At 40.5% G+C, this 25,274-nt stretch overlaps 1 protein-coding gene across 2 annotated transcripts in view; it reads left to right on the plus strand.

Annotated features, from left to right (window-relative positions):
* Positions 1–24,850, plus strand: part of RALB (RAS like proto-oncogene B) — a 56,108-nt gene extending 31,258 nt beyond the window's left edge. For both annotated transcript variants that reach the window (XM_050899824.1, XM_050899823.1), the window contains exons 2-5: positions 13,625–13,781; positions 14,937–15,145; positions 17,955–18,132; positions 20,309–24,850. In XM_050899824.1, the coding sequence (XP_050755781.1) occupies positions 13,668–13,781; positions 14,937–15,145; positions 17,955–18,132; positions 20,309–20,428 (621 nt within the window). In that variant the 5' untranslated portion in view covers positions 13,625–13,667 and the 3' untranslated portion in view covers positions 20,429–24,850. The remainder of the gene's footprint in view (positions 1–13,624; positions 13,782–14,936; positions 15,146–17,954; positions 18,133–20,308) is intronic.
* Positions 24,851–25,274: the final 424 nt, after the last annotated feature.

Genomic DNA, 25,274 nt, shown 5'->3' on the forward strand with positions numbered 1-25,274 from the left:
CTTCCACAGACTCCCTACAAATAAGACTTGTAGCAACTGTATTGCTGGGGCACAGACTTGAATTGTAGAGTTGCTGAGGCTGGAAGACACTTCTAGAGACTGTCTAGTCCAGCCCTCCTGCTGACTGTGCTAATCCTGTCCCATAAACTAGCTCATCATCCATCCCTAGGTAGAGCTTTATGCATTCCTGCTTTTCTCATGGTAAGGTCAACTCTCCTGCCTTGCCTTCCTGGCCTGTCTGTGCTAAAGAGCCTGTAGCCATCCACTGCAGCACTCTAACCATGAAAGCTATCCCAGCTCATCTCTGTGATCCTGGTGAGGCTGACCCCTGCAGCTACACACAGACCCCCAGCGTCTCCTGTTTGTTCCCTGTGCTGCATGCATTAGTGCACAGAAGCACTGTGTTGTGCTGACTTCCCAGGAAAGGCCTGAGAGCTATGAGATGAGCTGGCTGTGTATCAGAATAGTAGGGTTTTTTATTCTGGTAATGTGCTCTGTGGAGAGAGGAAATGTCTCAAAGAGCACACAAGGATAAATGTATATTTTATACTCTGCATTGGTTCAGTATTTTCATGTGACCTGTCACTTGCTAGGTCATAAAGGGAAGTGTCCTGAACTAAATGTGTACTGATTTCTCTGTGTTGAAGTCAAGTGGTTCTGAGTTAACAGTCTGCCACCCAAAACCAGAGTTATCAACAAGCATGTTACATTGTGCCACTCTTCCTTCTACAGCACTCTGGAGGCTCTGTGGTTGGGGAGCATGTGTTTGGCTGTAAATGCTTTTATAGTGGTAGGCAGAGCACTCTCCATGAGGGAGACCAAGGATAACACTTCTCCCTTAAGGGAAACTCTCCACAGCTTTTTAGTTTTATGAACTTTGCACTTAAAGCATGGATACCAAAATTGCATGTGACCCCTGTACTGGTGTAATAATCCAGTTTCTATTTAAAGATAGAAATACTGCTTTTGGCTTTGATATAAAGTATATGAATATAGTAGACTGGAAAACTACATGCATTTTGTTATTGAAAACATCTGTTCTTAGTCCAGTAGAAAGGTAGCTTCTTGTATGTGCAGAATACCTTGGTATGGTATTCAGTCTTCCTGACTGGGGAAACTGGAGTGAAGAAATCTGTTTAAAGGTGACTTAACACAGCAGCTGAATCATGGATAACTAGTAATTATCTGAAGTACTAAATGTCACTGTTGTTGCTTTGTGTGATGCAAATGCATTGGTTGAAAGATGGGGAAAAGGTTCAGTGTTTGGCACTTGTGTGGTGTGCCTGATTGAGGGAGCTTAGTGACTCATGGTATACATCTGTGAACCCTTCAGTTAAGTGCTTAAAATAGTGGAAGTACTTTCAGAAGCTACAGGGAGGTGATTCCTCAGTGCCCCTGGGGAGGTGGGACTCCATGGTTAAGAGTAAACTCAGAGTAGGGGTTTATTACTCGCCTACCTCCATCAAATGTGAGCACAACAGTGGCTTACATTTGCCCAAATGAAGTTAGCATCTCATGTTCACATGTCCAGTTTAGGAGCAAGGAATGTAATTGTATGGGTAGGGACAGTTGCTTCTGCTGGTAGTACCTAAGCCAAACTAAATAGTGTTTGGACTTCTAATTTATCCCAGACATCCAGTTCACTGGGGAAACTGAAGACAGCATGATCTAGCGAGATCCATCTTCTGGGGGAGCAGTGGTAGCAGCTTGTGGCCTGTCTGCAGTGTCTTGTGCCATATTTGCAAGACCAGTGGGCTAGCTCTGACAGCTCAAGGATTGGGGCGGTATGAGGGGAGGAAACTGGCTGGGTAACATTTCATGAGAGCTGAAGAACTAAATCCTGCAGCTCTGTAGCATGCTGATGGCTGGATTGGTATTTGTTGGAATTTGCTAGATCAATGTTAGTGGCAACTTCCTTGTAGATTATACAGCTGCAGGTTATCCACTGAAGTAACGGAAACCATGTTGTAACCTTGTAGTGATGTAGGATTTGAATCTTAGGTTATTTTGAACTCTAGTGTGCCACTTAAGACGTAGCGTAAGCTGAGATATTTGACTTCTCTATTGTATTTGTTATATTCCCAGAGATCTGATTAAAAATCAGTATTAGATTAACCATCTGAAGCATGTCACTATCTCTTACCAGTGGTTTGGTAGACTTGGTGTATGCTGTGTATTGAAGATGAGCATGCTTCTGCATGGATGAGCTTTCAAAGCAAGCATAGGTGAAATATGCTTTGCAAGTCAATGGGGGTGAGGCTGTTGTACAATTCTGTTGCCTGAGTGTTGCTTTTTTGGTATGAGCCTAATTGACTAGTGTGGGATGGTGTTGTCATTCACCCTAAGTAATTAGGCAACTTGACAGTTACCACCACAGTGACAAACTCTTACCATAGTAATACTGATTAATGGTATTACCTCAGTCTTTGTGCTTGTAGAAGATTTGTCAAGTTTCCTGGCAAGTTCTTGCTAGGATAAGAGCAGTGTGGTAGATCCTTCTCTTCTATAGTCTGTCTGCAGTGTGTCTTCTGGGCATTAATACTAGACCTGGAGGCTTCCTGAAAGTACTTGGAGAGGTCTGGCTAGATATCTCCCTACAGAAGTGGTTTTAGCTGTAATGGCACTAGTGTCTTATGACTTCCACTTCCAGGTAACACTATCTTTTTGAAATAAAGAGTATATTCTGCTTGGTGCTATGTACAATCTGCTAGTTGCTCTGCACTGCGTAATATGTAAAATGGGATGGTGGTTTCTTATATAGAGTTTTATGGGGAAAAAAATAGCTATGATGCTCCTGTGTGCTATCTGTGAAACAGTGAGGCAATTTTAATAACTGTATTGCAGTGACCTGTAACTACCTTTAGTTTATTTAGTAACTAAATACTAAACTTTTTGCGCTAGAGTTTAGGGGGACTGTGGTGGACTGGGACCTTCCCTGAGGTACCTCACCTCTCAGGAGAAACTTCACTTTAGGGTGGTGCTGCATGCCCTCATTGCAGGGGTGTGTAATGCTTGTGAGCCTGATGCACCTGCTATCTCTTCTGGTGAAGAGAAGTGATGCTACTAGTTAGGGAAGGGAAGCAGCATATTTTGTGCTTATCTAGTTCATCACTGTTGACATGGGACAGATACCTGAGTGACAAGATGCTACAATAACATGGCAGAGTTGGTGGGTTGCACCCAATGAAGCAAGCAGGATGCAAGGCTACTATTAGAATCTAAAAGGACAGCTATAACATTAAAACTGCAATTCTACCATGCTGTTAATCTCAAAGGCCCACACCATCTGTAGAAAACAACATCAAAAGCCTTAAAAGACCAGAACAGGTAAGAAACCTACTAAACATGGCCCCAGTTGCTGCACAGCTTCTGTGAACTTAAAAGGACACTTTCACTTTGATTAGTTCAGAGTGCAAAAGTAAATGGAGTAACCCAGCTCTAAAAGGCAGAGTATTCTATAAACAGTGCTTTAAGTTGTTTTACAAAGATTCTCAAGTGTGGTAGCCTCTTAGTTCTCAAAGATACCTGTTGTGCAATATCCTTACTGGTCTAAAAGGATGACTGTTCTCATTGGCAATGTTGTGGGGACCAGACTGCTCGGGTACTTATCAGGAGGGGTGATTCTAGATCTCTCTGCCTTGTTGCTGTTGTCTCTTCCTCATGTGTTTGTCAGTGTCACTGGAGCTGATATGGCATCCAGGACAGAAATTCAAGCTTTCAAATAGTGATGATCTCTGAAAGGCACAGAGGCACAGTGTCATGTAAGGTCTCTGTGCCTTGGTAGAGTCATGAGTTGCATTTTCTGACATTGTAGCGGCACGAATACAAACTGAGCAATGTTACAGTTGGCTTGTTAACAGAGATTTTCATGGTACTCTCCCTGGAAAGTTGATGCATGCTGGAGTATTGGCAGTTTTCCCACCATTACATTGTCTGTTTTTTCTGATCCCCATTAGGATCTATAAGGAATCCTGTAGGGGAAACTGCCAGTTTATCTCCTTCCTCCATGAGGAAGTCTGGGTAGAGATGACTCACCTAATGACTGTAGGGGTACAGCACGCTGTAGACTATTTTCATGCATCATATCCTAGAGGAGCTGACCTTGTGAATAGTATGGTTCAGTAGATAAAGTGGAACAGCAGTGGATACAACCATTAGCTTCTGTTCTTGCAGGTATTTCCAATGGTTTGTATGCATTCAGTTGTCCTGGTTTTGGCTGGGACAGAGTTAACTCTCTTCTTAGTAGCTGGTGCAGTGCTGTGTTTTGGATTTAGTGTGAGAATACTGTTGATAACACGCTGATGTTTTAGTTGTTGCTAAGTAGTGCTTATCTTAAGCCAAGGACTTTCCAGTTTCCCATGCTCTGCCAGCAAGCAGGTGTGCAAGAAGCTGGGAGGGAGCATGGCCGGGGCAGCTGACCCGAACTAGCCAACGGGGTATTCCATACCATGGAATGTCATACCCAGTATATAAACAGGGGGAAGTTCGCCAGGAGGGGCAGATCGTGGCTCTGGCATCGGTCAGCGGGTGGTGAGCAATTGCATTGTGCATCACTGGGGTTATTTTTGCTTCCCCCCCCCCTTTTTTTTGTTATATTCCTTTTCATTACTATTATTATATTTCATTATTGTTAATATTTGTATTTAGTTATTAAACTGTTCTTATCTCAACCCATGAGTTCTGCCTTCTTTCCCGATTCTCCTCCCCATCCCACCGGGAGTAGGGGGATGGGACGGGGAGTGAGGGAGCGGCTGTGTGGTGCTTGGCTGCTGACTGGGGTTAAACCACAACACAGTATACAAGCATTTAGTACAAACATACTTGGATTAGTGTCATCTGTCCACTTAGAACCACTTACGTAGGTGACTAGCAGATTGCAGTTGTACAAATGTATTACTGCACAACCAAGTAGCTGCATTCTCACTTATTGGGCTCAATTTTGAGATAAGCTGTGTGTTTTCTTTAAGCAGGAATCAACTTGGTATCATAACATAGTCTTAGCTTGGTAGTAAATTGGAAAGGCTTTTGTGTAACTCTGTCCTCTTATTATAATAGTCTCTTTAATGCTGCCTTCTACGATTCCTCCTTTTGTTGGTTGAATGGTCTTTGTATTTATAAAGACTAAGGGGAAAAACAGGCACTGCTTTATTGGGCTGGGGAATGGAGAGGCCTACCTAAACACTCTGTGCCTGTGACAAAAATAGAATGATTGTAATGAAATGGGGATTTTATACAGATCTGTGTAAAGATGCCTCAAGACCAAAATGAAGCAGCAGAAATAAGGCTTGCATTCTAGTGTCTGTATTCAAGCTCTAATTAAGATGACTTGCAAGAGCTTTATGGACTGCATGTGACTGCAGTGTTGCAGAACAGTACTGTGTTGGGATGCCTACATGCAATGACAATTTCTTGATACAGTTGTTACCTGGCTGTTAAGAGTATTAACTTTGTATCATGACCTTTGCAACCTTATTTAGTCAAACATAGATATAAGTGATTTTTTTTGGGTGCTGCAGTGCCTTAAAAGTACTATTTAAGGGCAGTCCTTTTTCTTCTTCACTTAGCTACTCATCAGAAACAAGTTACTCTGCTATTTTTCTTCCACTCTAAGGGAATTCTAAAAAAAACCCAGATATTTAAGTCCCTTAGGAACAGGGATATGTATGCATATGCCTGTATTCAGCATAAGATATGACTTTAGTTTAAAAAGGTTGCTTTAAACTGATGCTCAGACTGACCAGATTGAGTCCTTCCTGTGACTAAGTCTTTGAAGGCTGCATTCAAATGAGCATCCTTGCTGCAGACTTGGATAGGATTTAGTTCCAGTTTTTGTTGGACATCAAGATTATTCTAAGCAAGGTTATTACCTTGAAATTACTGGTAACAAGTAAGATATTGGCTATTTATTTGTAATGAATAATCTAGAATGGTCCTCTACTGAATGTTGTAAGAGGGCATATACTTAAGAATTTTATCTAGTAAGTAAATGCCTGCTGCTGTCAGATTTGCTTTCTAAGTTATAATGATGCATCTCTCTAACTCATAAGCAAAGTTGGGCTGTGCTTGACAAGGATGATGGGGGGAACGTGCTGAGTATATACAGGTATTTCATAGTTAAAATAGATCACTGTTCTGGTGACCTGGATCTGAAGATAGCCTTAAAAGGTGGGGTTGTCCAAGTCTGTCTATAACCTATTGCAAAGAACAGTGTGCTAGACTTTGTAGGTTGCTAGGGTAATGATCAGTTAAAGTAGCAAGGTATCTGGGAATCTCCTGTTCTTCATGATCTTATTCTTCATAACTGTATATGTGAGAAAAATAATGGAAGTCTTTGTATAGTAAGTCTACTCTTCTAAAGATCACTTGATCTTATTAAATAATTTTAATCTAAGTGGAGAGCTGAAGGTGACTTTGCATGCAAATGTGTGGAATAGTGAAAAGTAAGATACGGTATGAAGACTTAGGATCACTAGTAGGGATTCTTAATCTTAACTGGCTGGCATCCAGTGGCTGGATGTCTGATGTTATTGATAGTGTTAGAATATTTTAGTGTGATTTCTGGGTCCTAGTGTGGAATGCTTACTTCCTCATGCATGCAGGGAGGACTCCTGACTACAAGTAAATTAAAAATACTGCTTTTAAACTGCATATGGTATGCCCCAGATGAGCAAGTCTTAGGGACTGTCCTGCAGTACAAGTTCATCATACAGGCTGCAGTCTTCTGGAAGCTAACACTCCAATCAGATTAATTTGATTAAATACAATTCCTGAATTAAAACTGTTCCTCAGTCTGTGCTTATCCTTTCCCCAGCCTTGTAGAAGATGGGGAATAATCATGGTCTGGCTTTAGGTTCTGGTTTAACCTTAAACTGCTGCAACACTGTGAACTTACTTGTCTTGGGCTTGCTTCTTGTGTCTGTTAACTAGCAGTGTATGTATAGATTAGTTGTGACAGCCGATGTCTTTAAATGTACATACAATTCTGGGTTTTGGGTGGAATTACTAACTAATTCTAATTGATTGAAACTAGTGAAATGTAAGCTTGTAACTTTCAGTGTATCAAGTAAAGAATGTATTCATTCTGCAGTTTTTCCTGTAATATTTAGGGGTATGGCTGTTGCCACTTCTTCCAACAAGGATCCAGTCTATAAAGAGTATACCATTCATGGGTACAGAGTAAGGTAGTTCCTTGCCCTAAATTCTTACTTTTCCTCCTGATGTTATAAAGTATTTAAGTTTTCCAAATCCATTTCTAGTTTCCTGTCCAGTGCCCTTATTTTTGCAACTGCAAGTCTACTAATAGATCTTGCACAGAGAGAAAATGCCTGACTACTAAAAGCAAATTTCAGGCTTGGGTTTCACTCCAGTGCTCAGCCCGGACACTGCAGCAGGGTGTCAGCTGCACCAGCACACTTGTCTCAGGAGCATAGTGTGAACAGGATTAGGGAACTTCCCTGTTTCTGCAGCAATACCAGTAACCTTTTGGCTGGTACAGTTCTACCTTCTTTGGCCTCAGTTGTACAAACTGTTTTTCTTCCCTCACATTGGCACTGAGGCATGTGGCCTTGCTGATCTGACTGGCAGACCCAGTCAGCCATGCGGAATGGCTCTCCTGCAGGAGGAGATGGGCTTGAACAGCCAGGGGCAAGGGAGAGGGGACCATGATAGGTGGAGGATGGCGATAGCAGCATTAGGTGATATAAGTGGGGGCTGTGAAACTGCTGCCCCAACCTGCTGTGCGAGATATCTCAAGCTGAATGAATTCCTTGATCTGATTAAGCGTGGCCCAGAAAAATCTGTAGCCACAACTGGGAAGGTAGAAACACTCAGCAGTACATGGGGAAGGACACAAAGATATCCCAAGCAGGAATTTCTGCCAAACACATCATAATCTCTGTTTAGCTTGAAAAGCAGTAACTGGAGACATGCCAAGAGGTAAGATTTTGGCACAGCAAAGGAAGATAGAGTAGTATTTTTATTTTTAGCCTGCATATCCTAAAATTTTCAGTAGCATTAAATATGCCACTTAATCTCAAATGAACTGGGTTTTTATAGTTGAATTACCAGTTGGAGCATTTACAGTCCATTGAAAGCTAATGGAATTTCAGTACTTAAATGTTTTCTGGATAGCCTCAGAACAGCTGAGGAGCTCTTACAGTTCATAGCTCAGTGAGATTGTTAATTAGTTTTGTGATCCAGGGAATTTCTGTGACTGCATTCTTGTGAGCATATCACAGAACCAAACACCTCAAAGCCTCTAATTCGTATTCTGATAAATGAGGATCACTAAATACTGTTGCAAAACCTTGTCCTTTCTGTGCTTGCTTTTGATGACATCATATTTAAGTCTTTAATAGGTTGAATACCCAGATTTTCCTTTAAAAGTAGGTATCTGAAGGGTTTAACAAAGCTCTTCTGTCAAGCTATTGGGCTGAGGGTTTCTAGAATCCCGTTTTAAAATCCAAAGAATGGCTGCTTTCAGTGGCAGGATAGCAATGAAAAGAAATGTCCAAAGATATCAGCTGCACAGTGAGAGAACAAGGGCTGATCTCAGCAATTTTGAGCTTCGAGCTTTATTTCAGTTTTAAATCTCAAACTGAATTGGAAGAACAAGAAGCCATTCCAATTAAAGCCCTTGGAGGGATCTAGAATTTTTTTATTGTAGTAACAGAATATTTACTGGAAAACAGATAGACTTAGTGAAGTTTCTCATGTTTTTTTCTTCTATGTATTTGCATGGGCTGTAGCAAAATGGGTTCCTGTCTTGTGAAGTGACAAGTGCTTTTTTTCTTTCTTTAAGTGACTGTACAACTGTGGGGTCTTAATGCAGGTGAAGTAAAAAGGGATGTAAAAGTGCAGTCTGGTTTGAAATACATGTAGTTATGCAGTAATGGTCTCTGAATCTTGGTGTTAGGTAAACCAACCCTGTTTGTTAACAATGTTCTGAACAGTTTAACTGTTTAGGCTGAGGAGAGGGTGGAGAAATAGCGAACTGATGCTTAAGTTTGGAGTTTATGAAGCTCTTTATAAACAAATGCCTTGAAGTGCTCAGTTTTGAGGGACCAGCCAAGAATGACACAACATTGTGCAGGTTTCTCTACAGCAGGAGGCTTTAGTTAACCTGGAGAAGTTATAATCTAAACAAGTAAGACAAGGGAAGGCTGAAATAGTTGGTGAGCTTAGGGTTAAATTTCTTATATTGAGGGTGGCATGGTTTTGTTAGTCCTGTGGCCAAGTACAGATCTTCAGAAGTCTAACTCAAAACAGCTTTTTAGTAACTGCTGTGGTTTGATTTGTAGATCTTGCTGTACTTCATGTGGCCAGCCTGTCTGCTGGTGTAACCTTCATTTCTTGGTCTGAAGAGCATCTTTCACAAGTGCCATAAAGCTCCTATTGTGCATATGGGTTTGTGTAACCTATTATAAAACAAATCCAGAGTTATCAAGTCAATGGCTTAATCCTTGTCTTTTAAAGTAGATGAAGCAGGTAATTACTTCTAATTTCTTAGAGATGAAAGACTGCCTGAAAAAGTTTATGCTCTGACCTGGGCTCTGTCTAGCACTTTATTTTGAAGCAGGATGAACTGTAACCAGAAGAAACCTCCCCCCCCAAAAAATCTTTCAGAAGGTTTTTTTACAGCTTATGGCACTTACCCCACAAAGTTCAACATAGTGTCATTAAAGCTGAGGGTAAAATGACAGACTGAAGTTAAACAGATTGACTGGCTGCCATTGACTGCATTTCTTCTCTTCCTGTCAGAAGAGGGTAAATTTTGTTTGGGTACAGTTTGCTTTCCAGCAAGTAAAGAGCAATATGGGAGAGGAGGGAATACTTATCACGGAATTAGGTGACTTGTCTGGACACTTACATCTGCTGAAGAGCCCGCTCTGACTATTAAGACTCTTGGCCTTAAATTTACATTCCCTTAAACTGAAGGGAATTGAATAATGTTTTAAAAGCAACTGCAGTCATCACAGGTTCTTCTAGACACTGCTACTTTTTTGCGAGTTGGTTTTTGTTTCCCAAGACTTCCTTTTCTGTAAGGAACAGATGAGTTAATGTCAGTGCCTTGACTGCCTCAAGGATGCTTGATCTGCAGAATGGTATGAAAATTCATCCTTGTCTACTTCGAGATGACTGAGGAGAGAGCTTCCACTTGTGTTAATTGTATTTTTTTTTTAATCTCAAGGAACTGTTAGATGTGAGCTTTGAACCATTCTGTGCAAACTGTTTCTTGAGCTGCAGAGGTGGAAATGCAAGTAAACAAACAGATGGCTCCAATGACTTCTCTTGTTTTTTTTTTTATTAGAGTATTCCTGCTAAAACTTCACCATGCCCCTTTCTGAACCAATGATGGGCTATTAGCCTGTTGTTTTGTAAACACTGGTATTTCTGCACTGATATTGCCTGTGTCAATCCTGTGCCACACGGCTTCAGCCTTGCCTTGTTCTGTACTGCCTGGCTGTTCTGGGGCTGGAGGGGGCCATGCTCCCTCTGTTGCCACCAAAGAGATGCCTTGTGTGAAGCTTCCAGGATTTCACCGAGGGCATACAACATAGGGGTTGTGTTGTGAGCAGACTCCTGCATTCAGAGGGTTCATGTAGTGTTGATACTCTAAAAGATTTGAGTGGTACTTGTAACAGCTCTGCAGGGAAGGTCAAGTACCTTGGCCATTAAGAGCTGGGCTAGCTTTAGATGTAATCAAACTGTAAATTTGTATGCTATTGGATGGATTTTGTTTAATATTATGTTTTGGGTACAAGTCAGGTAATACTGTAAGGCTGACCTTGCAGTTTCTACTGGCTGATGTTGAGGAGGGATGGAGAAGGAAGGATTTAAATAGTCTCTCCATTTACCTCTATGATGAGCTTGTACTGGATTAAGTTGGTCAGTGTTTTACCTAAAAGGCAGCTATTCCTTTAATATGACCAGGTAAAAATGTGGTATCTGTATTGACAGGAGGGAGAAAGTTGCTATCGTCTCTCTTGGCTGTTGGTAAATCTTTTTATTGCAGTTGCATAGCACAGTGGTCTTAGGGCAACTTAATAGGCAGCAGCACTAAGTTTGTGTTGTCAGAAAAATGTTTAACTTGAAAGCTTTGTGTTAGATAACACAGCAGTTACAACCTTAGGATGCTTGTTAAAGCAATACTCAAAGGTTAAAACCAGTAACAATAACACTGAGAAGTTGCTAAGGGTCACCTGGCTTCTCCAGAAAGCAGCTTAGCTACTACTGTCAAAGCCAGACTAGTCTTGAACTAGGACAAAATAAACTTCCCTACAACTTATTAAGAGCAAGCTGTGTTATTACTGGAACACTTAAAGTCCCCAAACTATCTCATTGTGTAGTCAATCTGTAGCTCTTGTGCCTTGAGTGTCTCTGTCCAAGCAAGCTGAATTCTAGTTTATCATCTGTAGAACATGTGGACTGTAACCAAAGAAAGCCTTTTAGCAACAGCTTCTGGAGTTCAGATGCTACTTGTGTTCTCCTAGTTTTCTCCACACTCCCCTGGCAGGGAGCTCTGTTCTCCTCCCCCCCTTGCCTCTCTGGTGACTAAGAACTAAAAATCAAGCTTGCAGTCCTCGTCTGGTTTGGACTCTCTAAGGTAATGGCTGAATTCACTGTCCCCAACACAAATATGTGTTTGTGTTGTACAGGGAGAATCTCTGAGAAGTAGGAGTTGTCGCATGCCATTTCTGTACTAGGGAGTGTCCTGGATGAGGGAGCTGATGTATAACATAATATAGAAGATTACCAGAGGAAAATATCTGTCTTCACTTACCAGTTTTTATCCCAGAATGAAGACTTAAAGATGATTGATTTGCATTCCTGTACTATATGTGTGTAGCAAACAGGTGTGAGTAAAATACTCTGTATGGAAAAATACTACTGCTGAGATGTTTGAAAATGCTGTCCTGAGGGCACTTCTTGATTGTTGGCATGTTTGTTCTTGTATGCAGTAGTCAGTGAAAACTTAGTTTGATTTGTTGCTTTTCAGAACATCGAGTAATGACAAGGGGGAAAAATCTTTACCATCAGTGTACCCCAGGGCAGGTTGCCCAGACTGGTCATGGAATTATCAACCTCAAAACTCAGGGCACAAACTGGATTGCTTGGAGCAAACTGCTTTAAGGGAGAGGTTTGGACTGGACAACATCCAAAGGTCCTTTCCAGGCTAAATAATCCTGTGGTGTGGTTTTAGGTTGACAATCCCTTAGTCCCTAGTTAATTTTGTTTAGGGCAGCTAGTTATCTTGAAGTTTTTTTCCAATATAGTACTCTATAACTTCTACTGTAGGCCTTGTATTTCCATCCAGTAGAACTTGATGGTGTGGTGTGGCAGTTCCAGTGTCTTTCAGGAGTAATCATATCCAGGCAAATTTGAGACTCTTGGTAGGCCTGTTGCTTCTGTGCTTCTGGAATAGTGGGTGCTGCTATAAATCAAGGCTGGTATAGCCACTTTCCATAGCAGTGTTTCCTGAATGGTCTGCTGTTCTCCTTACAGCACTCTACCAGGATATGAACAGCTGGGGCCCTTAGTTGTTGTGCTGTGAGGACACAGGTGTTGCTATCCTAGCATCTTCCTTATAGCCATCATGTGTCTGGAATTACACATCTTTGGTTTTTTCTGTGTGGGAATCCTGACTGGTGACACATCTTTTTGTATCAGTCACTTCTACTTTTGTCCCCAATGTGCTGTTCTTAGAGGTGCTGCTCTGTGCTAATCAGTGTGGCAGGTGATGCTTGTTTGTCACAACTATTGTGTCCAGCTACTCTTTAAAAAAAAAAAGCAGTATTATTTTTCAGAGATCGCCAGCACTGAATTACTTGGTTTGCATAACATACAAACAGAGGCTTGTTAACTAGTACTTGTTTATTGAAGCTTACTCTTTTATGGCTTTGCAACATCAGGAGAAGAATAGGAACTGAGAATTTCTTGCAGTAAAGCAGGATTTCATTTTTTTCCCAAAAGCAAATTAGATTTGCAGCATCGAAAGGCAGGCAGAGTGTAAAATAAATGCTAATGCCATGTCATAAGACTTTCTGCTGGAAGCTTTTGCAACTTGTTCCTGCCAAAATTTACTGTGTACCTCTGCTTTTTTCTTAGCCTACGTAGAGAGGAGATAAAAAGTCATCTTTCTGTCTATAAGCAGATCTAAGGTATAGCTCTGCTTCCAGGCTGAAACTAAGCTGCATCAACATGAAAGAAATATTTTAGAAAGGTGTAAAGCCTTATAACAAGAACAATAAAAAACATTTAATTTCATGTTGTTTGAGAAAGTGTTTTGTTTGTTTTTTGGAAACTGCTCTAGATAGCAGTCATGTAGGATGAGTTTACAAATAAGAACAGCTTGTTCAGCTAGTAGCTGCTTTGAGAAACCTTTGGCACTTTTATTAATGGTACTGTTGTCACAAATAGAAGGTATTTGTTTTAATACCTTGTTCCTACTCGTACTTTAGACATCAGTGACATGGTTTGCTTGCCAGTACATTGAAATGGCCCATTCTTCAGGCTTGCTGGGCAGGGTTTTAATCCAGTCTTTCAGCACTAGTGAGATGCTTTACCTGCATGCTACCATGATGTCACCAATGTCATGGATGGTGACTGTTTCTTCTGTCTGCAGATCTAATTGGTTGCCTGGCCTTTCATTTGTGGCAAGCAGGATAATGGCTGCCAGCAAGAGCAAGAACCAGAGTTCCCTGGTCCTCCATAAAGTAATTATGGTTGGCAGTGGAGGTGTGGGCAAATCTGCACTCACTCTTCAATTTATGTATGATGAGGTAAGTAGCTTTGGTTCAGCTTCTCTAAAGCACCAATGGATACAGCTTACTAAACTTTTTCAGTAGGACAGGGGAACTAAATGTAAGTAGCAAAAGACCTGATGACCTGACTGGCGGGAGAAGAATGTGGGAATCTGGGAAGGGTGCCCTCTGGGAACATCTCTGGCTAAGAGTGACAAAATTGATGCTTATTAGTGAAAGAACAGTCTTCAAAAGACATGCATAATGTGCATGTGCTTGTCTGAGTGTACAGAGGCTGTTACCAGTTGGCATTGACTTCAATTTTGTTGCAGTTTCTTTTAGGCCAGTTAAGGTTGAAGTCAGAAGTAATCATTCTAGCTCATTCTGAGCTAGATGATGAAGTAGGCATGTTCATAGAATGAATTCTTTCGTACTGGTATACAGGAAGCTAGATCAGACAATCCAGACTAGTATGTGAAGGAATGCATGATTCTGTAATTCAGAAGTTAGTATTTATCTATAGGCTGTCCACACATACTGTAGTGATGTGAGTATCTAAACAGGTGACATAGTCATTAGTGAAGGCCAGCCAGCTTAATCAGGCTCATGGCACAGCCTTTTGTTGTAGTTTGAGGCTGAGAGAAAGGAGGTGGAAAGGTAAGGAGCCTATGTTGGACATGTGCTGTCACACAGAACGACAAGTTGAACTGGCAGTGGCTTTGTGGGTCTGTCAGTATTGAATGGACTAAAGTATGTGCCTGTGTAATTATGGAGCAGGTTTTCATGTTCAGCAGCTGGATGCTGTCATCTACACCTGTTGAAGCTTCAGATACCTGTACCTGAAATGCACTCAAATACTTTTTCTTGAAGTGGGAGATCTAGATAATGCCATCAGGTTGCTGGTAGCTCATACTGTATCTTTGTCCCTTAAATTGTGCTGAAATTGCTGAATGGTGTTTCACATAGCAAGACAGTTTCTCTTGACTAGGCAGACTGTCTCTTTGATGTATTAAGTGCTTAAATAATTTGCTTTTTATAGTAAAACTAAAAAAAGTGGTGGAACTTAGTAGCTGACTGAATTATGAGAAGGTTTTTGGGATTTTAAATGTCACTGAAGTGGAAGAGAATGGATACGGACAAATACTGAGACTGTTTGACAGTAATTCTAAACATTAATCCCTTTCTTATCTTCAGTTTGTAGAAGACTATGAACCTACCAAGGCTGACAGCTACAGAAAGAAAGTAGTTCTGGATGGTGAAGAAGTTCAGATAGACATTCTGGACACAGCAGGACAGGAGGATTATGCAGCTATCAGAGATAACTATTTCCGTAGTGGGGAAGGGTTTCTTCTAGTCTTCTCAATAACAGAGCATGAATCCTTCACAGCAACAGCAGAGTTTCGGTAAGTAGGTTCTCTTCCAGGCGGGGGGAAATATCTGGTTCCTATGTTGCTCTGACAGCTCTTCTTAAAGGCTGCAGCTCTTTAGCCTTTGTCTGTTACCATTTGGTCAATAAAAGTGGCAACCCAACCATTTTGCTCTGAGTAACTGATAACTTAAACCACGGTATCCAGCCTCTGGCTCTAGTTGTCTTCATGCCTGCAACTTATGAGTACATTACGCCAGCAGCAACTTCAGGCAAGTAACAGATTCTTGGACTCCTAAAACATGCGTATTCAAGCCAATTTTCAGTCTTTGTGGATGTGAAGTTTAATTATCTTAGAGCAGTACTTCTGGAATTAAGTCTGCCTTTTGGCTAGGTTTCAGACACTGTATTGCTTACTGCTAGAAGCAGGTGCTCTAAGGAAAGGAAGGATTAGCCTCTACTCTCAGGTATGGATTGGTGCCAAACAAGGGTTGGCAGCCAAGCAGTACTATTGTAGGCAGACGTATTCCTAGAAAGACACGCAGTAGTAGTAAATGCTTCCATTTTTGTTCTTGGGATTAGCAGTTCTAATGTAAAAATCAGCACCAGACTAAGCACAGAAACTGCTTGTGTAGTGTAAAAGAAACAAGGGGTTTAAACCATTGTTCTGGTCCCAGAACTCATGTAGCCAGGTTCTTCAGGGCAAAGGTTCTAACTCTTACTTGATAATAGCTGTTGCCTCAGTGTAGAAGGTAATACAGAGATTCCCTAGGACAGCTGTACAGCTTGAAGTAAAACTTCCCAAAACATAGGGAAAGTGTTAGGAGTTCCTTATGTTTGCCAGAACAAAAGCTCTTTATCAGTCTGGCTTATGTTCAGTTTGCTTCAGTGGTACAAGGTTAACAGATACTAATTGGTAATGCAAGTGCTGGTGCTAAGATAGATACCCATTTCTAGGGGTTTTTTTAAAGCTATGGCAAGCTCCCCTTGCACTCCAGGACTTTGGTCCAGGTTCTTAATGTATTATAGTGTTCCAACAGTAGTAGGAGACTGCATAATCTTTTAAGAGGTATAAAAATATTGTTCCTTTGTCATATAATACTTCTGTGACTTTGCTAGACTTCAGAAGGCTGACAGTCATGGGGCACACAAGCAGAACTGTTCTGCTCAGTTTGCTCTAACTGGAGCACTGAAAGGAGCTAAACAGTTGAACTGTTGTAGGACGACAAAACTGAGTACTCAGACTATTCCTAGTGTAAGATGGAGGAAAAAGTCAGATACCATTCAAAAAACAGGAATAAAAGGAGACACTTGGAAGTACCCAGCCTGAGTTTTGGCTTGTGTGCTTAAGTGAAATACAAGGTTAAACCCAAGGCTTAAGGCTTTGGATGAAAAGGAGTAGGAGTGTTTATCTTGGCAGTTTGTTTTTTGTCAGACTTCTGTAACTAGGTTAACTGTGTGTTGGTTCAAGATTCCAGCACAACAAAACAATGAAAAAGCAATGCTAGCCCTAAAGATGAGCAAGAAGGACCTAAAAGCTTTGAGATGGAGAATCTCCTACTTTTCAATGGTTCAGAAGTAAACAAATAGTGAAATTAGCTAAATCGAATATTTAGTTAGGCTGACATGCAAGAACCAGCTCCTTGGAAAACTCTTCCCCAGGAGGGAGCCGGGACAGGGTAGTATGAGTCACCAGCATCACAGGCTAAACTGCAGATTGGTGGTATTGAGCCTCTAACTTACAGAACTCTTAAACTACAAAAAAGTTGAATACTGAATGAACTATGGGCTTGTCTTTAAACCCTAGCTCTCCTGCTGATGCTATGCATTCAGTGTTTGCTTTTGGTGCCTCTAATCCTAAAATGTGTGAAGGTACAGTTGAATGCAACAGCAGATTGTCTGCTTCAGTGTTAACACTATTTTAGATTCTCATGTACTCTACACACGTTCAGTTATTTTGTGGATGAAAAGTGAAGGCATCTGAAGTAGTGTGGTAACTCAGTGGGATGAGGGGGTGTAGCACTATGCTCATGCCTAGTTTGGCTCTTGTTCATAACAAAATGAAGCAATCTAAAAATAACTGTAGCCTGGTACAGTTATTCCAGTGTCCTAGATGGACAGCAGCATGTGTCAGTCTGGTTTCAACCTGTTTTACTCCAATAATAGCACAGACTGAGACTGACATGCAGCATCACTCTGTCTCCTTTCCTGGATATTGATAAGTCCTTTTAGAATGACAAAGGATAGCTAGGTTAATGCTGATGGCTCAAATATTTTCTTGGAGTCTTTCAAGGAGGAAGGTTGCTAGCATTTTAGTTCAGCACTATTTAGTAACTCTCATTTGTATACAATTTAGGTAGGCATTAAGAATGATCTCTGCCAGCTACTTGTCCTGTTCTCAACCTACTGCCTTGGCAAAGCCTTGATGTTGCCCAGACTGGTATTGAGGTGGGATATAGACTGGAAATTGAAGATGGTGACTGAATGCCAAGGTGAAACTTGGCAAACGTGGCACTTGTACTCTTTTCCTCATTCAGATGTGAACTCCTGTTGTGAGTTGCTCTTCTGCCATACAGCTCTTTATTAGAGTCTTGTTAGTAAACTTACTACCTAAATGGTATAACTGCCTTTCTGGAAGTGTGAGACTTTTATTATTGTAAAGCCTGTAGCATTAGTATGCTACACTTGGAATAATTTTAAGTGTGTGTTCAGCTGTTGGGAAATGTACTATTAAGTACTGTTGTAAACACTAGTAATGTGCAGACCACTTGATCCACCCTTGATAAGGGTGGAGTTTTTGTTGCTACTACTAACACAGATATTTTTATTTTGAATACTTGCATTAGGGAACAGATCCTGCGTGTGAAGGCTGAAGAGGATAAAATCCCTTTGCTGGTAGTGGGAAACAAATCTGACTTGGAAGAGCGCAGACAAGTGCCTGTAGAAGAGGCTAGAAGTAAGGCAGAGGAGTGGGGTGTGCAGTACGTAGAAACCTCTGCCAAAACTAGAGCGAATGTAGATAAGGTAAGAGAAATGACATTTGCTCAATTAGATCATTACTACTTGTTTAGTAGCTGAGTGACTAATTCTTGACCCTTGCTGGGACAAAAGCAAATGCATAGTTAGTCTTATGAAAGCGTAGATCATAAAAAAAAAAAAAAAAAAAAGAACTTACTGGAATGTGTACACATAAGCAAATACCTAGCTTGGAGCCAGAGACCCAGTACAAGTTAATGCTATTGTCTTGTTTTAACTGTTTGTACCTGAACCAATAGCTTTCCAATAGTACACTGGGTAAATAGGTTTAAGGATTCCCTGAAGTATGTTATTTTGTTTATAGGCTGTGTCCTATTATAACAGCAATAAATAGCATGTTATAGACACTTATAAACTGTTCCCCCTTCACTACAAAGCTACGTATGGTGTGGCTGATGTTAAAGGTTTCTTTCTTGTTTTCTGCCAAGACTACTTTGAATTGTGAGAAGAAGTCTTCTTGCTGTGTCCCTGTCCTGTTTTGACTTGGCCATGCTGGTCTAGAACAGTAATTCTCAGCATGTGTCTGCTGCTGGCTTCTTGCATAAACAGTGGTGGTGGGTTATTCTGGAAGAGAGATGAATTATGACTATGGAGTGTTTGCACAGTAGTAGGGAAAAATCAGTTTCAAGCCTCCCCTTCATTCTGTGTGTAGCGGGGGTTTCTTGAAGAGGGTGCCTTTTACTTCACCAATCCACAGAAGATGATCTGAAATTACTGTTGGGTCCCCTAAGGACTCCAAATGTGTGGCTTGGTAATCTGCATTTGTTTAAAGATTACAAATTGTAAGCAGTTTTCTCTTTAGACAAAGAACATTTGCAGCTAGCTGTACTCTAAGTTCTTCTAGACAGCTTCCTGTTCTTCTAGTCTATATTAGTTTACTAATGGAAATGCTGTTGGTGCATAAATTACCTAGTAGGAACTCTAGCTCTCTCATTATTGGTTAAAACACTATATATGAAATTCTTGAATTGAGACCTTTTGGTTATAAAGGACATGGCATAATTTAAATTTGGTAAAGAACCATTCTGACTTGCAGAATGTTACTAGAGAGTCACTGTCAGATGCATAAACTGGGTGATGTAGTAAAACATTAATACCTAGACTTGCTTTTGCCTATGAGCTGTCTCATGTGAATAGCAAATGCCTAGCCTGTTTTGTACTTAGACTAGCTTTCTGATCAGTAGCTGTGTCTGGAGTGTACAGACTAGCTTTCTGATCAGTAGCTGTGTCTGGAGTGTACTAGCATGATGTCCTAGACTTGCTCTCATAGGTCTTCTATAGCTAGCTCATGACATACTGGTTATCCTCTATATAAGCACTGTTTTGTGTACGTTAAGACAAGTTATTGGCCATTGTGATGACTGTGCATTGACACTGTAGCAGAATAAAAAAAAAATCCTTAAGAGGGTTCTGAATGATGAACTATTCTATTCCTGATCAGTAGCATGGTTTTGTTTCCAAGTATGAAAGACTTGTGTAGTTCCCCATTTAAAAAAAAAAAAAGCCTCACTCTGTAGAATGACACTAAGCTCTTGTTCTGTAATCCTAAAAATCATTTTTCCCAATAACTCTACAGTAAAACAACTGTTGCGTCTTAAGTGGTAGGTACCTAGACATCAGGTGTACAGGGGTGAAATCAGCTAGAATTTTGGAGAGAACATCAGAGTAATGACTTTCTCTGAATATTCCTTACAACATAGTCTGAGAAATTTTTGTGCCTGACACTGTCACTTGAATGCTGCAGCTTTTTAATTATAAAACAGGCAGAATACTACTGAGCAGAGTGTGCTTGTAACAACATGGAAAGGACTGGACTAAATGCTTTGCATAGTTAACAAGAGTGATTTGCCTGGAAATGTTTGCTAGGCACAGACAAACGTTCTCATGAACTCTAAATGCTACTTTTGTGCAAGACTGATATTCAGTAAAAAAGCTTTTAAAACAGGGCTGTTGAATGATTTGATAGCCAGGTAAGATTGTGCTACTGCTTGACATGCTACATAATTCTGATGTTGAGTTCGTCACTGGGATCTATGTCTAGACTCACTTCTGCTGTATTAGGTACAGTGTGGTGCTACATCTTTATTTGCTGCTGAATACAGTACTTTTTATCTGCTTTCTGGTGGTAGATCTTGTTTAATCTTTCTTTATTTTTCCCTTCTAGGTATTCTTTGATTTAATGAGAGAAATAAGAGCAAAGAAAATGTCAGAAAACAAAGACAAGAATGGCAAGAAAAGTGGCAAGAACAAGAAAAGCTTTAAAGAAAGATGTTGCTTACTGTGATGCTTGGGAACTGTAAATATCTATCTACAGGTGGCATGGATAAGATACCACTAAGGATATAGGGCTGGATTCATGAAAGGAAGTCTGTATTGACTCCCTTGTCTTTTGCTTTGCGTATCACACCTTCAAAATGTGAAAACAGAACTTTGAAAGCATTTCTGGTATCCAACAAAACCTATGCCTACTTAAACTGAAATGGGCTCTGTCTTCCCAGTGTCTTTCAAAACTAGAAATAGTTTCAGAACTACAATCCTTCTGCTTGGTTATACAAAGTACTTCCATATTAACTTCCTAGTTTACTCTAATGTTTCTCTTGAACCTCTACTAGCCTTAACAAGCACAGCTGTTCAGGTTCAAACATTTTTTCACTCTTACTGCCCTCCTTGATGTTGCAAACTGCAGAAAAGCTAGATGATGTCTGGTAAAGGGTTTGAGTCTCCATCTTCTGTTAGTCCTCACTGATACTACTTCCACTGAAATCTGCTGGCTTACTCCCCATGTTCCATGTAAGAAATAGCAACTGACACTTGAGTCAACTCAAAACAAACTTTCTTCCATGTTCTGTTTAGTCAATACAGCATTCATGAATCAAGCCTATGGACTCAATTCAGACTTATTTAGGCAATGCAAAAATTGATATTTAAATACTGGCTAGATGCATTCCCTGCTGGTCTGTCTTATCATCCTTAAAGTAGTGATATGGGGTGAGAAAATGACTGTAAGCCTTTCTTCAAAAGAACTAATATTGTCACCATTGCCTTGAAATGATGTCCTGGGTTTCTTCCATGTATTGTGGGTAGACTCAGTTACACTCACTCTACATCTATCATCCTTCCCCTCCCTGGTACTGGAATAGTGAAAATCAAAGTGATTTCATCAGTTTTGTTTATATGGGAACACTTGTGATCATGTTGGAAAGTGGGAATATCTGCATCTGTCTCTTGTCTTGCTGAAGATGAAAACTTTGAGTAAGGATAGGTCACATCACACAGTCATGACTTGGGATAGGTAAGGCATACATGCTACCTCTCAATTAGCTGGCTAGTGAGTTGTATGGTGTCAAAAAGCAAATGAAGTTAAGCAGTTGCCACATCTGTTACTCACTGTTAACTTTATATGTACTGTTTCTCATGCACAGCAACCTAGCACATGGGGATGCAGGTTGAGTTTTGCTGTCAGTTATGCAATGGTGGTCACGTATTGATCAATAAAAACCAGCCTAGAAATGGAAAAGTCAGTACTTAGCAGGTCCTCTTGTCAGCTGACTGAACTGGGCTTTCTGTTACAGTTTCAATTAAGTGCAGTTGCCAAAAACCACTTCTGTCACTGTTGTGGAAAGTAACTGTCTCTTCTGATTGTGGAGCCTCTCAATGAATTATGGCTAGCTTCTGTTTTGAAGCAGTAGAGAGACTTAAAGTAGTGACTGTACCTTGCTTGTTAACTGGATGCTTAAAACACAGTTACTTGGTGAAAGGAGTATGCTATGTGGTTGTTCAATGAAGCACACTGCAGCACTAAATTAACAAATAATGTTTCTTCTTGAGGTGAAGAACTAGCAAATACTGTTCAGTATTTAGTATTGTAATTTGAGGTTGAAAAAAACATTTTTTAACATGTACTAGATTGCTCTTGTGCATTCCACCTCTGAACTTTGAAAAAAGTAAGATGTGTTAGATATCAGAACCTCTGTTGGCCTGAGGTTTCACAGGGACTTATTGCAAACTCATTGTCTTCCATAACTGGTTCAACTTGTCAGGCAACTCATTGGATTGGGGAAACTGTACTAAATAAAAGGTGCTGTAATCTTCTTTCTTGTCAAGTTAAATTCCTTCTTTGTTAATGTTATCTTGTATGCGCAGAAAGAATGGTTAACCAATTCTGGGAATACTTCTCTTTGAACAGTGTAATTAATTGGTATTACAAAGCCAACTTGACAATACAGTTTTGAAGCAGAGGCTGGGAGCCTGCTGGCTTGCAGAACTTGTCACTTGAGCTGTATCACCTATGTCTAAACCCTAAGCACCTAATGGGACACTTGGAGCTGTAACACTTAACAAAGTTTCCTCTTGAACTTCCATGGATGAAGTCCATTTTTGAGTGCATATTGTGCATACAGCAAATGAATGTCTCCTTCTGGAGGAAGGCAACTCACTTAGGTTTGGTTTTAGTTGAGACCTAAAGGTTAAGTCCTTAATTAACCTAAAGGATAAACAACAGTTGAGTTCACATTACAAGCATATCTAGGTCAAGCCCCTCTGAGGCAGATTGTAAAATGTGTCTAACAAAACTGAATAAGCTTTCCTTGCTATATGAATAATGAACTCAGCAAAGCTCACAATGAGCAGCTCAGCTGTATTGGCTCAAGCAACTTGCATGCCTTGACCTTTGATCTCTTTAATCTTAAAGTGCCTGACAGTATCTGATAGGACAGATGAATTTCTGCTCAGAACAGTGAGTCTCCCACCAGTGTTCTTACAGTCCATGTGCTGTTCTCACTCAGGTTTGTTTTTTTAACTGATAAAGCTCCAGCACCGAGATGGACTTGCTTGGAAGAAGGTGCTTGCTGCTTCATAGCTTGCTACTGCATCTATTCAGTATTCTGTGCTTGTCACCTTTTCCAGAAAGACTAGGCCTGGAGGCTAAATACAGCAGCTTTTCAGTATTCCTTGTCTGTACTTGTGACAAACTTCAGTTTAACTTTCCAGTTACAGCTGAACACATGATAAACAAGGCAGCTACCTTGGCTGCTTCATAACAGTGGGCAACAAGCATTCTGACTTGTACCAGGAAGGCAATAAAACTGCTCACCTGGACTGGAATCCTGTTGCCTCCACCTCATATGGTGGAAGTGCCTGAATGCATGCCCTCCTAAATAAGGGCAATAGGATTTGAGGGTCCTTGAATGACTTCCAGGTGTGCTCCACTGGACATCAATGGACATCAATATCAGGTGGGTTGACTAGAGTGAATAAAAAATGGCATAGAGAAATCCTTCATTTGGACTTTAGGGCTTCCTGTGAGTGGAGTAAAGGGAGCTTTGGCTTCTAAACTAAATGAGCACTTGCACATTAGGGGTATGTCAAACAAGGAGGACTTTGGCAAGAGGGGGGTGTGTGTGGCTGCCTGCTAGTCATGCTGTGTAGCTGGGGCAACTTGAAGGCTGTATTGAAGCTGATATTCCAGCAGCCTTTGCATGTTAGGTAAAGACCAAGACTTCTCTTTGCCAGTATAATGTGCTCTTAAATCTTTCTGGAGCATGGCTGTAGGCAAATAACTGGATATTTGAAGCTGGAGGTCATGCAAGACTTGACTATGCACTTGCACTTAAGCATTCAAATATTATTCTTGCGTGATGGCTTAACATAAAGTCAGGGAGCTGTTTACTGCTATATGCAATCTTCCATATGTGGCTTAGCTGTGAGTATTGAAGTGCTCCAGTCTTCCTTCTGGTTTGAGCAAACATCTATGAGACAAGTCCCCATTATAACAGGGGCTAAGTCATTATATGAAAAAAACAGGTTAAACTCCAGGAGTGCAAAGGCAGACTTGACTCCTCTTTTTGAGTTTGGTTTTTTTTGAGGAGCATCTCTCCAGAGGAGAGTACAGATGCAGCATGAAGTGCATCTTCAATGACTTGTGCCACGTGTTCTATACAGACTAATAAGCCTTTACTGCAATTTCTAGGTGAACACTTGGCTTGATGAAGAGAAAGACATATGCATACATTTACTGGGCATTAAACTTCAGGAAGATGTTAATAGCCATCTGAAGTTCCAGTTGAATCCTATCTGGCTAATACAATGCCTAAGAATACCTTGGGTCTAAGGCACAAAGCTACAATCTGGAATGTAGTAAGAGGTGGGGGGGAAATGCATCTAACTAAATGCTCACCAAGATCTTTTTTCTAAAGCTTTCCAAAGTGTTAACCCAGTACTGGGGGCTGACAGGTCTATCAATTCTTCCTCAAAAAGAGGATACTGTTTATCAATTCAACTCAGAGCTTATGTAGACAGAAGCTTTCTTTAATTGCTATAAGCATATGTTGCAATGTTCACCTCCTGTTGACTTTATAGTTGGGAGAAGGAGGGAAGAGGAACAAAAAAGCTATGATTTTTCACCATAATCTCCACACTTCATGGGAATGGCAGGTGTTCCTCTTGGGAGGGGAAGGTGTTATCTCTAACACCAAGAAAGAGGTTTAGCATAGACGAAGTGATTGTGATGGCAAGATTTAATAAAACTGCCTCTAAACTATGTATGCTATACTATACAATGTAAATTCTTTTTTTTTTCCTTACATAGCTTCAGAGCTCTCTAACTTGCACAAACATTTTTAATGTCTATGAAACTGGTCACTTTCATTATCATGCTAATACAACTGATTTGTATTACTATTGATAATAAAAAGAAAAATAGGCATAATATTTGTGTTAGTGATTTTTACAGCATTCTAAAAGCATGTCTAATTGCCAAATTCTTGAACCAGGTGACCACTGACTTTCAGTGTCTGGAACTAACCTTTGTATCAAATCTGTAACATGATTGATTATATTACAGACTGTGGGAAGGGAGGGGAGGAGGATGTGGCTGAGGACCCCATCACTGGTTTTCCAGAAATGGTCTGCATATGTTTCAGGACTGAACTGGTACAGTAGTTTGAGTCATTCATAGTTAATTTTCCACAACCTAATTGGATCAGACAGCTTGTATCAACTGTGTAAATGACAGAGTTGCTTTCCTTTTTCTTCAGTCAGTCTTGTGGCTCAAATAACAGAATAAGCAACATTGTGTGGAAATACTGATCCTTAGTCTTCTGAGTGTGCCAGACTCCATTTTCTGTGTTGGT

This window comes from Gymnogyps californianus, chromosome 7 (assembly GCF_018139145.2).
Source record: "Gymnogyps californianus isolate 813 chromosome 7, ASM1813914v2, whole genome shotgun sequence".
NCBI lineage: Eukaryota > Metazoa > Chordata > Aves > Accipitriformes > Cathartidae > Gymnogyps > Gymnogyps californianus.